The 16,574-nt window shown below is 36.2% G+C and overlaps 1 protein-coding gene across 1 annotated transcript; it reads right to left on the reverse strand.

The window, feature by feature from the left end:
- Positions 1 to 371: 371 nt before the first annotated feature.
- tdrd7a (tudor domain containing 7 a) lies at positions 372 to 14,371 on the reverse strand. Its single transcript, XM_073843197.1, has 17 exons — positions 14,165 to 14,371; positions 11,991 to 12,135; positions 11,003 to 11,159; positions 10,853 to 10,929; positions 10,558 to 10,736; positions 8,797 to 9,236; positions 8,300 to 8,563; positions 6,490 to 6,676; positions 6,303 to 6,414; positions 5,861 to 6,063; positions 5,633 to 5,767; positions 5,469 to 5,552; positions 3,643 to 3,777; positions 3,315 to 3,425; positions 2,635 to 3,065; positions 2,360 to 2,520; positions 372 to 592 (listed from the first exon to the last, which is right to left on the reverse strand). Exons 1-17 carry the CDS (start codon positions 14,369 to 14,371, stop codon positions 372 to 374), a joined length of 3,249 nt encoding a protein of 1,082 aa, XP_073699298.1.
- Between the last annotated feature and the right edge of the window lie 2,203 nt (positions 14,372 to 16,574).

Raw genomic sequence — 16,574 nt, forward strand, 5'->3', positions numbered from 1 at the left:
ATCTGAACACAAATGTTCTTTTACAACTAGGCCATTTTCTGTTTAGAAACCACACACAATTGCAAACAAACCAAAGTGCAAAAATCAGCAAGAGTATAAACAATACAAGCAGTGGAGTCTCACACAATACAAACATTAAAAAAATCAAATTACTTAGACAAACGGCCCTATTGTAAAGACACAAAGAAAGGTTCAGGAATTAGCAAGTTAATTTGGGAATGGCATATTATTATTTATCTTAACAGCAAAAACAAGTAAAGAAATCCCTTAACTCAAACAATTCTCGAACATGCAGGAATAAAACAACCCACCAAAACAGAGTCAATGCTCTTGAATTTTAGATTTCTTCAGGCTCAAAAGTTGCGACATTCTCAAGCTGCTCTGTTGATTTCATCTAAAAACTCCACCATAATGTTGTGGATCCAGATGTCATTGTCCTCCTGTGTGGTGTCCACTAGGTAGACCGTGAGTTTGCGTTCCCAGGGCCATTCGCCCTCCTCAACTGACTCGATCTGAGCAACCAGTGGCTTTTTTTCAACGTGGTTGCGGAACACCATCGAAGCTTCCTCACCCCAGACTCCTTGCTTGACACCTGAAAACAAACATTCAGATGCAAATCAGAAGCTTTAACAGATACTGATCAGTTTTGAGGGATTTTGCAACTTGGTTGTTAAACATATTGAAGACTACGCAAGCAAACTTTTGTCATGCTTTGTTTGAGACAAATCACAAATTGAATCAGTTCTCATCACTGATGTTGAATCACAATCACAAAAAAAAAAAAAAAAACTGTTGACTGAGGTCAGTGTTTAACTTCACATGTAGGGAAGCCCGTTTCTGCTGCTGAATAAAAAAAAAAAAAAAAAAAAATTATGACTTGACAATTCTGACTTTTTTCCCTTTCAGAATTGCGTAGAAAATAAACTCAATTCTAAATTCAAACTAGTGAATAGTGGGATATGAAAGTGGGATATGAACTCCTTATTGTGAGTTATAATGTCAGAATAGCGGGATATAAACTCGCAATTGCGAGAAAAAGTCAGAATTGAGAGTTGAAGCTTGCAATTTTGACATTTTTTCCCCTCACAAACAAGTTTGCATCTCGCAATTCAAACTTTTTCCATCTCGCAAAACTTTTGTCAGAATTGCCTATTATACACTCAGTTCTGACAATTTTTCTCAGAATTGAGAGATTTAAACTAGCAATTGAGAGTAACAAAATCAGAATAGTGGAACAATGTTCAAACTCAATGTTCCCGCAAATGCGAGTTTGTATCTCGCAATTCAAACTTTTTCCATCTCGCAAAACTTTTGTCAGAATTGCCTATTATACACTCAATTCTGACAATTTTTCTCAGAATTGAGAGATTTAAACTAGCAATTGAGAGTAACAAAATCAGAATAGTGGAACAATGTTCAAACTCAATGTTCCCGCAAATGCGAGTTTGTATCTCCCAATTCAAACTTTTTTCTCGCAAATGCAAGTTTACATCTCACAATTCTGACTGAATTGCATAATATAAACTCAAAATTCTCAGTTTTTTCTCAGAATTGTACGATTTAAACTCGCAATTGCAAGTTATAAAGTCAGAATTGCGAGATTAAAAAAAATCTGAATTTAAGTGTATATCTCACAATTCTGACTTTATAACTTTTTTCAAGAAAATTGTGAGTTTATCTCCCGCTCCTCTGACTTTGCAACTCTCAATTGCGAGATAAATCTCTCAATTCTGAGAAAAATAGTCAGAATTGAGTTTACAATCCAATTCTGACAAAAAAAGATTTGCAAAATGAAAAAAGTTTGAAATGCCAGATACAAACTTGCATTTGTGAGGAAAAAGTGTCATAATTGCAAGCTTTAACTCTCAATTCTGACTTTTTGCTTGTAAATGCAAGTTTATATCATGCAATTCTGAGAAAAAAAAAGTCAGACTCAAGACTGTGAGATGTAAACTTAAAATAGTGAGAAAAAATTCAAAACTGTGAGATAAAGTCACAATTACCTTTTTTTATTAAGAGAAATAAACAGGCTTCCACAAACATGCTTTTAAAAAGTATTAGTAAAAAAAATATGCAGGGAAATATTACTATTTATTACTTTTTAATGTGTTATACTGATGCATATATACATATAGTACAATATTATTCCTTGTGGTGTTTTAGTACAAAAAAAACATTTTTTACTGTACTTGCTTTAAACATTTTTAACCTACTTGCCAACAATAGGCATTTTGCTGAATTATATGGCTACTTTAAATAATTGCCATTTCAGAGCAAAGATGTACATCAATTAGCAAAAAGCTGAAAAATAAATCAAGATACAAGTTTAAGCTTAATTTGGCTCCAGATTCTCTCTTACCAGCCAGCTGAGCAGAAATTCCCTGGAACGGTAGCTGCCTGAACTCATCGATGAGTGGTTGGAGCTGGGAATAGTTGATCAGCTCGTACTTCCCATAATCCAACTCATACACAGAGACCAAGCCATTTGCCAAGACGCCCTTCACCAAAACACGATGCCAACTAAAAATAAAAGAGAGAGGTAATAAGACAAAGACAGAGTGAAAAAAGACTTTCTAAAAGATTTAGTTGGACAAAAATAAGGAAATACGATCAGAGGTGCCTCTCATATCTCACTTGTTGTCGATTTTAGCTGCATAGACGCTGTTCTTCTGAATGTGGATTTGGGTTATTTCCTGTTTGTTGTAGAACAGGATCATCTCTCCCATCAGCACCACCAGCTTGTACAGATCCTGCCACGGTTGCAGCACAAAGTGCCCAGGGTGGCACGCAACCGACACAAACACATCCATGTTTTGCCCGACCAGCGGTAAGTCCAGCTGAGGAGGCAGTGTGTGGGCATTAGACTTTGCAGGAGATGTATAGGGGCTGTCCCCTGCCTCAAGCAGGACAGGTTCGGAAACCCTAGCGATCTTGTTGAAGTGGACATCCCGCTTCCAGAATGGACAAGAGGCAAGCTGACGGTTAATGCTGCTCTGAAGGTCCTGAGCTCCATTATCAGTGAAGAGGTAGACATGTACAGTACTGGTCTCATCGAGCTTCACTATCTAAACACAACAAACATGCCAATAAAAGTAAAATTTTTGAATACCACAAATTAAAAATACCAACAACAACTGAATGTATTTCTGTAATACAAAGCTGAATTTTTTGCATCATTACTCCAGTCTTTAGTGTCAAATGATCCTACAGAAATCACTCTAACGTGCAGATTTTTTTTAAATGTACTAGTTTGTTCATGTTTTTTATTTAATATTTTGCATTTTAGGGACATTTTATGGTATAATGAACAAGACCTTCATGCAACTGGGGACTTTGTTGACGACAGTCTCTCTCAACCACAGAACGGCTTCAGGAGGCCAAACACTCCCATCTGCATTCAGTTCCTCCAGAATACACTTTATAGCCTACAGAGGCAGAAACATTACTTTCATTCAAAAAGCAGACTAATGCCATGCTACAAACATGGTCCAAAAAAACTGTTATTTTATTATTTAAACACAAGGGGGTAAAACTGCTTGATTCATTAAGCAAATGAAACAATGACCTGAACAGTTGTGGTAAGTGATAAGCATGAATGGAAATAAATTAGCAAGAAAATGACTGAGACATTTATGCATGTACCTGAGGAGGTATGGTGATGAGCTCCTTGAGGTAGATTGGTGGGATCTCTCTCAGCTCGCTAACCTCCAGAGAAGCAGGAAGTCCCAGATCCAAAAACAGGATGTCCAACACTTGACTGCCATGAAGGTTAATGATCTACACACAGATGCAACACACATTTATATAAGTGATGATAATATGAATTGTTCTATTTGGAGACTTCATTGTAGAAAAAAAAAATGTCTGAATAATGAAAAAAAAAGGCTCAACAATGAATTTTCTCGTAAGACTTTGAGCGCAAACCATCCTTTTAGAGCTAAACTATGTGGAAAAAGCTTGAAATATATAGGTGTTTATATTTGGGTACATTCTTCACAGGAACCAACTCAAACCTTCAAAAAAATTAAATAAATAAACTTTCTACATCACATTTTCACTGTTTTTGATCGATTCTTTGTGGCAAATTATAATAGTTTCTATGGTTAATAAACAAAAAACACATATTGCACTTTAAAATACATCTGCAAAATTACAATATTAATATCAACATATCTACATTTCTTAATTTAAGTGTTAGGTAAGACTTTATTTTGGTGAAAAACAAAAGGAAATCCTTAAAAGGATAGTTCACCCAAAAATAAAATTACTCACCCTCGTTCCAAAACCGCAAGACTTTCATTAATCTTCAGAACACAAATTAAGATATTTTTGATGAAATCAAGAGAGCTTTCTGACCCTGCATAGACAGCAACGCAACAGATTTAATAAAAAATATCTTAATTTGTGTTCTGAAGATGAACAAAGGTGTTATGGGTTTGGAACGACATGAAGGTGAGTAAACAATGACAATTTTCATTTTTGGGTGAACTATCCCCTTAAGGCGGCCGTACACGGTGCGAATTCGGACAGTCGGAAGACCGTATGGTCACGCACACGTCACGAGTGACTTTTTTTACGGACGCAGTGGTACACGGCACGATTTTAAAACCTGCCGATTTCCGAGGCAATCACATTCTGAGAGGAAGAATTTACTGTGTATGTGTACTGTTCAATAAAACTGCTCTCTGTCTATCTCATAACTGCATATAAAAAATATGAGCTGTGACACTTTGCTACATGCAGGAACCGTCTGATCACCATTGCGTGTGTACACTCGTTGCAAACTTGACAAAACTTCACCTCTACAGCAGTGCTAACAAGCATTAAATTAAAGACATTGGAACTGCAATGCTACAGCACTGTACAGCATTGTAATGTATGTTTTAACGTAGTATTATGCACGTCGAGGGGGCTAGCTGGCCACCACTATAGCTAGCAATAGCTGTAGCAAACAATAGGTGATCGATCACCGATCACGTCTTCAATCCGACAGCTCCCGAAGTTTTTTGACATGTTTAAAAATGATCGTGAGGTCGTGAAGTGCTCGTAAGGCACTCTGTTCGTCTCGTAAGTTGTCATACACCATACGAGCCCCGACCATACGAGAAGAGACGATTCCCTCCGATAACCACAAAAATCGCATGCGAGCTCGTACGACCTCAAAAATCGCACCGTGTACGCCCGCCTTTAAAGCTTCTCCTTTGCTGTCAACAGGTATAAAAAAGCTTCTCATTACAATTCTAGTTAAACAGGTGGCACATGTGTTTTTAAATGCGCGTTGCAAGTGACTCCAGAGATATCGAGATTTGTGTAGAACAGCTTACTCTTACTCTCCATTGAACACCATATCATGAGGAGCATGTGTAAATTAACACAAATATTCAACCACATTTCAATATATATTGTGCAGCCCCAATTTAGCCAGGTTAAATGTGTGGATTAAAGTAAAGAGTATGCAGTCTTCTCACCTCTGCTCTCGCCCATTTGCCTTTGTATTTAGCCAGACACACTTTCCCGCAGAATGGTTTGGACACCAGCAGCTCCCATGTTAACTTTGAAACACATAACAGGGGTTTAATTGTCTGAAAATCATTTACACCTCCTAACAGAAGCTTGATTTTAACTATTTCACCTGAGAAATGAAGTGTGCTTCAATTTTGTCCATGATGTCTTTGAGTTTGGCCTGGCCTCGAGAAGGCAACTGACAGTAAATACTGCCATCAGAGCACACGTTTGTCACACACACGTTTGTGTACACGCTGTTCACCTGAAAAGACAAAGGGTGGAGGGCATTGTTATTTATTTATTTATTTTGGACATTTTGGAAATAATGATGCAATTTGATGCAATTCTGATAGACCTGTAGAGGATTCTCCATAGACCTGTCCTGCAGGGCTTTCAAGCAGACAGCATTCACATTGACATCATCATTTTGAGAAGTGTCATACAGCACAACAAGGGGTGTGTCCTCCCGCTCCACAATCTCAGCCAATAGCGTACAACCAACAGCTAATGACTCCAGAGTCTTCAGAACTACAGCGTCTGTACTGAACGGCTCCAAGCCTAACATTCAAGAGCGTGAAAGTGAACACAAAATATTACATATTATATACATATACATATTACCCACATATATGGGAGCTTATTTTCACCACAGAATAAAAATATAAAAAAAGGTGATTGCAACTTCTTCCCTCACAATTCAGACTTTTTTCCTCATAATTCTCACATTTCAGGAATAAGAAAAACATGAAATAAGCTTCCATGCTCTTATATACACAAAAGCTTCTGATGAATATTACCTGCAAGTTGGCATGTGGTTGCCTGGAAGGGAAGAGTCAGGAATTGATCCCTCAGCTGTAGTATCTTCTTCCTGCTGACCACCTCAAAGAACCCGTGATCCACACAGTACACCTACAAAGAGGGAAAAGTTTAAATCACATCTGACGCAAACTGACTTTACACAGAAAGATATAGAGACTCTGATACCTTCACATTGTCGTCTGTGACCAGGTGGACCTGAGCTCTCAGTACTGCATCTTCCTCTAAAGCAACTGCCACCAGTTGTCCAATTTTTGGGGAGAGAAGACAAAGTCCAGCTCCAACTGTATTATAGAATTGCAGCATGGCCTCCTCCAACACCTCCAGTGCTTTAGAGTAGACTTCCCCCACAAACCTGAAAAACAAGACACTATCATGAATCGACAACCTTAAAGAGATAGTTCACCTAAAAATGAAAATGACCCAATGATTTACTTACCCTAAAGCCATTCTAGGTGTATATGACTTTCTTATTTCAGATGAATATAATCAGAGTTACATTTAAAAATGTCCTGGCTCTTCCAAGCTTTATAATGGCAGTGAATGGCTGTTGAGATTTTGAAGTCCAATAAAGTGTATCCATCTATCATAAAAATGCTCCTTGCGGCTCTGGGAGTTAATAAAGGCCTTCTGAAGCGAATGAATGTGTTTGTGCATGAAAAATATCCATATTTAAAACTTTATAAACTCTAATCTCTAGCTTCCACTAAATGTTGTACATGCGTACACAAGATAGTTGGAATGACGTAGGATTTAGGCGAACATGGTGACAAGCAAAAAAAAAGACACCAGTCACGAAGTACAATTAGAAGGATTTGTAAAAAAAAACTAAACAAAAAAAACTAAAAGCTCAATCTGCACCTATGCCATCCGCTGGAATGACATACTCTTGTGAACGACAATTAGTAAAAGTTAGAGATTACGGTTTATGAAGTTTTAAATATGGAAATTTATTTTTACACAAACACATTGATTCACTTCAGAAGGCCTTTATTAACCCCTGGAGCTGTGTGGAGTACTTTTTATGATGATTTATGCACTTTATTAGACTTCAAAATCTCAACAGCCATTCACTGCCATTATAAAGCTTGGAAGAGCAAGGACTTATTTTATTGTAACTATGACTGTATTCATCTGAAAGAATATATATACACCTAGGATGGCTTAAGGGTAAGTAAATCATGGGGTCATTTTCATTTTTGGGTGAATTATCCCTTTAAACAATCCAACTAAAGAGCAATTAGTAGTTTATATATATATATATATACATATATATTGGAATAACCTAAGATTAATGAATGTTTAGAAGAATTTTTCATTGGCAGTTCATGTTAATTAATGAATAACTAATGTTAACTAATTAAATTAGTAATGTAAACTAAAGTTTGACCGAATAATAAAGAATCAAAACACTTTTAAATAATATCTAGGGCATGTTGTAGTCCAGATTAAAATTTTGAAAATAAATAGCCTATTAAGTCTAAATATTTAAGTATTTGGTACTGTGGTGAACACCATAGCAAATACACTAATCTGAATAGCTATTTAAAACATTTAAACACTTTTTAGAAATAGAAAGCAGTTTTTTTACTGGGTTTTCAGGGTAACTGCTGCATTATGTTTAGCGCCATCTGCTGTCAGAGAATGAAAGTGCGCTTTCATCCAGAGCGCCTCTCACATACTCCGCCATGTGCTTCTCATCCGTGCTTGTTTACATCAGAGTACACACGCGTCTTTGACACAGCATACAGTGGTGTTGTGCATTGTGACCAATTGATGGGAAAAGTTATTTTAAAATGCATTCAAAATTCTGAATAATTTGTTATAAATAATTATTCTCTGTGCCCACGATAACAATTTTGTGCATATTCATTATCGTGATATATCGCATTACCGAATACCGTCACGTCTAGTGTCTTATAACAAAGTTCCTTTAAAGTCTTTGCTAATAAAAAAATATTGGTTTTGTGAGGCCTACCTGAGAACAATATTGTCTGTGCAGCTGACATCCATAACCAAAACAGACAGAAACTCTGTTGTGGGGATGATCAGAGGAGGTATACGTGGGTTGCCAGTGTAGGGCAAAACTAGCGGTGGTGGGCGAGGACGGGGCTGTGTCTGCACCTGGCATGGTAGTGCGTACAATATGGCTCTCTTTCGATTGTCTGGCATGGGATACTCAACCATACATGTATCTGCCAACAGAGACAGATCCTCCAACACATATTGTGGAAACACACACCTAAGAGACAAGACAGAGGAAAAAAAAAATTATAGTACATTATAGTACAAATCAACAGCTAGAAATGTTTGAAAGCATGTCTGTCACAACAGTGTATGAATGTCTCTTGTGCATTCACTAAAGACACTACTGTTTAAAGGTTTAGGGCCATAATTTGTTTTAAAGAATTTAGTACTTTTATTCAACAAGGATGGATTAAATTGATCAAAAGTCAGATCAGAGGTCAAAAGTACCCAAAGGCTTCCTGGAAAAGTTGTGGAAGTGCATGAGCCCACAGGCCTTGGCTGTATTTATTGAGCAGCTGCCGCAGCCTCTGCTTGATCTCTGGAGTCAGAGGCTGGTGAGGAGGTGGAGTGGAAGGAGGGGTGATGGGTGTGATGGCTGTGATGGGCGAGTGAGGGGGCGCTTTGGGTGTTTCAGGGAGAGTGAAATCCATCTTGGTGGAAGTGGGCGATGTTGGGCTCAAGGGCGTATGGGGTTTCTGTGCTGAAGAAGGAATGTTAATGGCAAGAGTTCTGAGGATGCGGGTCGTTTGCTGGGCAGGTGTTGGCTGTTTTGCATTAGGAGACCGCTTGCATGGAGATACAGCAGGCACAGTGCTTGGTTTTGGGGCAGGTTCCAAGACAGGATACACCAGGCGGTCAACTATGTTATTGCTGCCTGGCTTTTCAACCTAAGAACAGCAGAGAAAAAGAAAAGGATCATTTACCATATAACAGCCACCAACTTTATAACATTAAGGAATAGTTCACTCAAAAGTGTACATTGTCATTATTTATTCATCCTCATGTAATTCCTGTATGTTTTTTTTTTCTTTTTTTTTTCATAAAATGATGGTTTAAAGTGACCACTGCTCATCATTGATACATAACATGATACTGGCAGACAGCATGAGTGTATTAAAAACAGTAATTTTAGTATTATTTCTATACTATTAAGTAAAAAAAAAAAATTTATATTTTCATTTTTATTTGATTTAATTTTGTTGTGTTTGATTTTAGTCATTTTATGTTCTTTTCCATGCACACTACCAGTCAAAAGTTTTTGAACAGTATGATTTTTTTTTTTTTTTTTTTTTAAAGTCTCTTCTGCTCACCAAGCCTGAATCTATTTGATCCAAAGTACAGCAAAAACAATAATATTTTGAAAATGTTTTACTATTTAAAATAACTGTTTTAATATTTGAATATATGTTAAAATATAATTTATTCTTGTGATCAAAGCTACATTTTCCTCATCATTACTTCAGTCTACAGTGTCACACAATCCTTCGGAAATCATTCTAATATCTGATTTTCTGTTCAAGAAACATTTATTACTATTATTATTATATTCAATATTTAATACAGTTGAGCACATTTTTAGGATTAGGATTTAGGACTCAGTAAAAGTAAAATTATTTTTTTTCTTTTAGGAAAAGAAATTATAGAAAGTTATGTTTTTATTTAGCAAGGATGGTTTAAATTGATCAAAAGTGATGATAAAGACATTTATAATGTTACAAAAGCTTTTTTTCAGATAAATGCTGTTCTTCTGAACTTTCTATTCATCAAAGAAACCTTAAAATTCTACTCAGCTGTTTTTAATATAATAATAAATGTTTTTGAGCAGCAAATCAAAAATATTAGAATGATTTCTGGAGGATCATGTGACTGGAATAATGATGCAGCTTTAAAAACAAAGGAATAAATTACATTTTAAAATATATTCAAATAGAAAGCAGTTATTTTAATTAGTAAATATATTTCAAAATGTTACTGTTTTCTGCTGTACTTTGGATCAAATAAAAGCAGGCTTGGTGAGCAGAAGACACTTCTTCAAAACACATAAAAAACCTTAAATTCAAAATCTTTTGACTAGTAAGTGTAAGTTTTCATATAATATTTATTCCAGTTGTATTTAAATTTTAATAGTTTTAGTTAGTGATAATAACATCGGTCAAAAAGTCATTTTAGGTTGAGTCAGCATGTGTTTGCGTATTTCAGTTCTCTCACCGTGCAGATGTGTGTCCATGTCTCCACTTCTTTGTGCATGTGGAGCTCTTCCTGGAACATATTCCTATAGAGCTGAGGGATTTTGGACAGCCAGACTCCACTGCAGTACTTCTGCAAAAGCTGTTTGATTCGACCCTGAACCACCTCAACATCTGCACGGTTTACAGGCTTTTGCTGAGCTGAAGAAACAACACCCAAACAAACATCACACTCAAGTTGATTGAATATCCAAAATAAAAGTTATAAAACTAAATTGAGTGCTGCGGTAATGATCTATTTCTGATGTTGTATTTACCTGGTGTCCCACCGGACTTCTTAGGCGGAGTCTTTATCTCTGTATTGAACTTGGGTGCAAACATATTTCCCTCTAACCTAAAATCACATACAGTGTAAGTGTTGGGATGAATGTATTGACAACGTATTGTTTTTTTCTCACGTCACTCACCCTGGTGATTTCCTGTTCAGTTGTCGAGGAACTCGGGAGGAGGGGAGGTCAGTACTGTAAAGCTGCCGCTGGTTAGGGTAAAAACTAGATTTGGATGCGGAGCTTCGAGTGGAATGAGTCATGTGGCCCGGCTGCCGCAGAGACAATCGAGGTTTGACTGCGAAGACCAAAATAGTTAAACCACATCAATAAACAAACACATACCTCAAAGGGCTGCCTAACAGAGTGCAGGATGCTAAACAGTTTGTAGAAATACCGTGTAATTGTGACTGACTGACACAGATATATTCAACACATATATACAGACAAGCTTGGTGGGCAAAAGCACAGCAATAAAACCATTCACAAGGTCTCTATTGGAATGTGGGCAAACAAACTAGGATTTCCAATGTCAAAGAGTGCGGAGGCAAGTAGATTAATGTGGTTATTAAAGGTGATGTGTTCAAATAGTTCAAAAAGACAACTAAAGGAAACCAATCACTACCAAGAATATCTAAAAACAGGTTTGCCAGATATTGTTGAATAAAGTAACTACTTTTGTTTTCTTTGCACGCAAAAAGTCTTCTCGTAGCTTCATAACATTACAGTTGAACCACTGATGTCGCATGGACTATTTTTAAGGATGTCCTTACTACCTTTCTGGGCCTTAAACGTATCAGTTACTGTCTATGCACGGTCGGAAAGCTCTCGGATTTTATTTAAAATGTCTTCATTTGTGTTCCGAAAAGGTGAGTGTTCCGAATGAGGGTGAGTACTTAATGACAGAACTTTAATTTTTGGGTGAACTTTCCCTTTAAGCTCAAGTTCATTTTAAAACGTACACTGCTAACCTGCAAATTCCAAAACAATACCAGTCACATTTACATTTATTCATTACGTAGAAGCTTTTATTCCAAAATGAACTACGAAAACGACATTATATCAGTCAAACAGTATCTCTTTCATTGGGGATTTTAGTTTGTGGATGTACTGTATTTGCATGTGTTACCATTATGTGAAAACAGAGATGAAGACTTCGCTCTCATTTGGAAGTTCAGTAATTTAGAGCAGCCAGACTTCTTTACATTCTTCTGCCGGGCGACCAACTGTGCGATGTGTGCCGTCTCCTCACACACACCAGCAAAACACATGACCTACAAACATACAAATAAAGTCCATTATATTATTGTTTGATTCTGGCAAGACTGTAAATAGAGTAATCAATAACTTGACTGTGATTTCGTGTTTTAATAATCTTTTGTACTAATGTACTTTTATAAAATATTTTTATTATAATACGTTTTTCCATTTCCTGGTATTTCTATTATAACCACACAAATTCACAAAATCTGAAATTGGTTCACTGTGGCCTTATGAACCTACACACATTACTGGTCATATGTGTGAAATAATTTCAATTTTAAAATGTTTTTAAAAGCCAAGGCTGCGTTTATACAGTAAAGCAGTAATACTGTCAAATATTACAATTGAAAAGAACTTCTTTTTTTTTTTCAGTAGCCATTACATCAGTGTCGCATGATCCTTCAAACAAATAATTCTTATATGCTGACTCAATTATTATGAATTATTACTGGCACTCACTAACCCCCTTTCACACTGTGTGTTGATGCCAGGGTGCCAGACTGATTCCGGGAACGATCCCGGGTTGGGGACCTAGTAACATTACCAGGATCAGTCCCGGAATAAGCTCTATGTGAACAAAAGCCAGAACCAATGGCATAAAGACTGTGTTGTAGTGATGACGCGTGTTATCGTGGGACTGTTTTACTGGGTGTTTTAAAGGGAGATAAGTGCTCCAGAGGAAAAAATATGTGCAAACTGGAATGAAGCAGCGATCAGGGAGTTCTTCACTATCCACGCTGAAGCTGAGATCATTCGACAGTTTTGTTGAACGGTCGCATGCCTTTACGGGATTTTTACGGGTTGTGTGTGAACACAAGCACTGTTTCCCGGAAAATCACTGGCAGTGTGAATGAACCAAAATCAAAAGATCCGGGACAAATCACTGAACACATTATCTGTGTATTTCCGGAACTGCTGTGTGAAAGAGGCTTTTTAAAAAAGGGCTCTTATTATTATCATTTTTATCAATTGTCCATCTTTTTTTTCTGCTTAATACTTCTGTGGAAACCCCAATACCTTTTTCCAGGACTCTTTAATGAATAGAAAGTTCAACAGAACATTGACCTATAAGTATTACTGAATTAATTTTTTAACAAGTTACTCAAAGTTTTGAATAAAAATGTTCACGATGCAATCGACCATATTGGCGACACTGAACGTAAACAATACCACCTAACATAACAGAAATTTAGCTGATTATTGCTGCTGAAAATAGTCAATTATTGTCATGTTTTGGGCTGTACTAATTAGTCAGATTGGAAAACACATTTGGAGTACTCTAGACTGCCAAAAATTACAACCAAACAAGGAGAAGAGTGCAAAAAGCTGTCTGAGGAACAAAAGGTGTTTGTGTATGGCCAAGCTGAACAAGGACTTCCAAGGCAAGAACCTTGACGACATTAGTGTTTGTTCTTAGCTCCAATCAGGTAGGTAGGTGAAATATTAAGGTACTATATTAATGATGAATACTATTCGTATGTATCTTTACCACCCATTCACTATAGTTTGTCAAAATATTGTGGCTTCTCTATATGACTTAGCAGCTTTCCCACATTTTTTTCCTGTGGTTTAGACAGCATGAATTAGCAGAACAACGTATTCAGTTGTACATTAACCGTACAATCAATGCTGTTGTTTACATCCGAGTATCTCCAATATGGCTGTGCATCCAGGTAACTGACCAAACCGTGATGTGAGTGCAAACCCTCTATAGTAGTATTTCCCAGTTTCCACAAAAACATTTATCAGCATAAACAGTTTTCAACATTAACAATAATAAGAAATGTTTCTTCAGCAACAAATCAGCATATTAGAGTGATTTTGAAGGATCATGTGACGCTGAAGACTGGAGTAATGACTGAAAAAAATGTATCTTTGCCACCGCAGAAATAAATTACAATTAAATATATTAAAACAGAACAGTTATTTTAAACTATAATAATATTTCACAATATTTTTAATCAAATACATCTAAACTTTTGGCTAGCAGTGCTGCAAACACATAGAATACTGAATGCATAGAGTAACTGAATGCATCACCTCTCCTGCACTGGAGCGTTCAAGCCGCACCACACCAGGAATGCTGCGCAGAAAGCTCTCTAGACTGCCATGTCCAAATTTCCGGTAGGGGATCACCTCTCCTGTCAGAGCCCGGTAATCTCCCTGCAGACGAACCATGGCCACACCGTGCTTACTGCTCTGAAGAACAGCTCGCAGCATCTTCTTCACCAACTCCACGTCACTCATTCTGCACTCAATCACAAATTCAATCTAATGAAGACACATAACTGTCCAAACCAGACAGCAATTTTGCAACTTACTACTTTTAAGCTAGTTTTAGGCATCACAGACACATTAACTAAACAAACCACTTGAAATGACTTCGCCCAAACATAGCTTTCACATTCATCACAAAATATTATTATTTGACCAACAAACACTTAGTTAGTTAAACATCAGTTAAACATTCAAATTTGTTTCAGAGGCTCATGAAAAGCATTAGACCTGTACATCACATATAGTAATTTCTCAGGCCATTTCTCTAAAGAAATTCAGTCTTTGAGACCCAATGTAATGGCTTTGATGGGTTTAGTTATTTATTATAGAAAGGTAGATTCTCATTCTGGTCCTTTGTATGAACATCCACGAAAAGTTACATTTGTTAGTAGTGCAATAGGTTCAGACACAAAACTCCAATTCTGAATTATGGTGTCTGTGTTCACACAGGAAACAAGTGTGACTCCTTTTAAGCTTTTGGGCATCATAAACACATTCAGACTCAGAATAAAAGCTACTCAAAATGCTTTTGAAGGTTTATAGTTAAACTCAATTGGGTCTTTGGGAGTTAATATTTTTCAGACTATCCAAATGATGTAATGTGTAAATGAAATTAAACATGTTCAGGTCAAATATGTGACCCTGGACCACAAAACCAGTCTTAAGTCGCTGGGGTATATTTGTAGCAATAGCCAAAAATACATAGTATGGGTCAAAATTATTGATTTTTCTTTTATGCCAAAAATCATTAGGAAATTAAGTAAAGATCATGTTCCATGAAGATTGTTTGTAAAATTCCTACTATAAATATATCAAAATGTAATTTTTGATTAGTAATATGCATTGTTAAGAACTTAATTTGGACAACTTTAAATGTGATTTTCTCAGTATTTTGATTTTTTTGCACCCTCAGATTCCAGATTTTCAAATAGATGTATCTCGGCCAAATATTGTCCCATCATAACAAACCATACATCAATAGAAAGCTTATTTATTGAGCTTTCATATGGTGTATATATCTCAGTTTTGTAAAATTTAACCTTATGACTGGTTTTGTGGTCCAGGGTCACATATAGTAACCATAGTAAAACGTCTTGATCTTAAAAACAGCTTTTTTCTCAAGAATCTTTAATAAGGATTACACCAATTAAATAAATAGAAATGAATAAATAAAACAAATTAATACATAAATAAATAAATATACCACACAAACAATTAAAAATCTATGAAACCAGCATAAATACATATTCTATTAAGAAAAGTTGATGAACGTATATGAACTATTTTTTAATTTCTCATCTTAGAAGAGAACTTGTTTATCCTAAACGTTTCATAATACTATTGTCTCAAAAACACAGGCCACAATATTTCACATTGTAAAGATGGATAAATATTAGTATCAGTCAAGATAACCATATACTGATGGAAAACCTGAGCATTTAATACTCAAAATACCAGACAGGCGGGAAGAGTGGAAAGCTAATCTTTATCAGACAGTAACGTTAATTAACTAGCTAAACAAACGACGTGATTGATTTAACTCTATTATTCCGTTTCTTTTGGCTTATGAAGACATTTCTCATTCCTAAATTATAATATATCTCAAAAGCATTATTAATCGAAGTCTTGTTAACAAAACTCACCTGATTGTTTTTTTTTTAATCTTCACACTAATTTTGCCGTAATACCGCGCGCACACGCACGTGTGTTTGCTATCACTCCAACTACGTCATACGTCTTCCGAAAAAGGACTGAGGTCAAATGTCAGACAGTAAAAAAAGACTAAATAAAAACGAACTAAGATGAATACACGGACGTGATTTGCTATTCTATGTTGTTTACTTAGTAAATAAATAAATAAATAAATAAATTAATTAATTCCAAAATCCTGGAATAGGCTTGATTGAAGGCCCAGCCAGCAATCCTTTAGGATAAAGAGTAGAAAATTGTTCCGCACACCTGTTAAAATGCATAATCTTGGTCTGGTACGGTACTGAAGGCAAAAAGCCATAGATAAAACTCATGCTGTGAGAATGCAGGGTGATGACAGTCATGCGCTCACACACCAGTGTCTTGCTAACTAAATTGATAAACTATTCACTACGGAAAACATGCTGGAGTCATCTCATCCACATCAATAACAAAAAAAAAAATACAAAAAAAACATAAGTAC

Source organism: Garra rufa, chromosome 6 (genome assembly GCF_049309525.1).
Source record: "Garra rufa chromosome 6, GarRuf1.0, whole genome shotgun sequence".
In the NCBI taxonomy this organism is placed as follows: domain Eukaryota; kingdom Metazoa; phylum Chordata; class Actinopteri; order Cypriniformes; family Cyprinidae; genus Garra; species Garra rufa.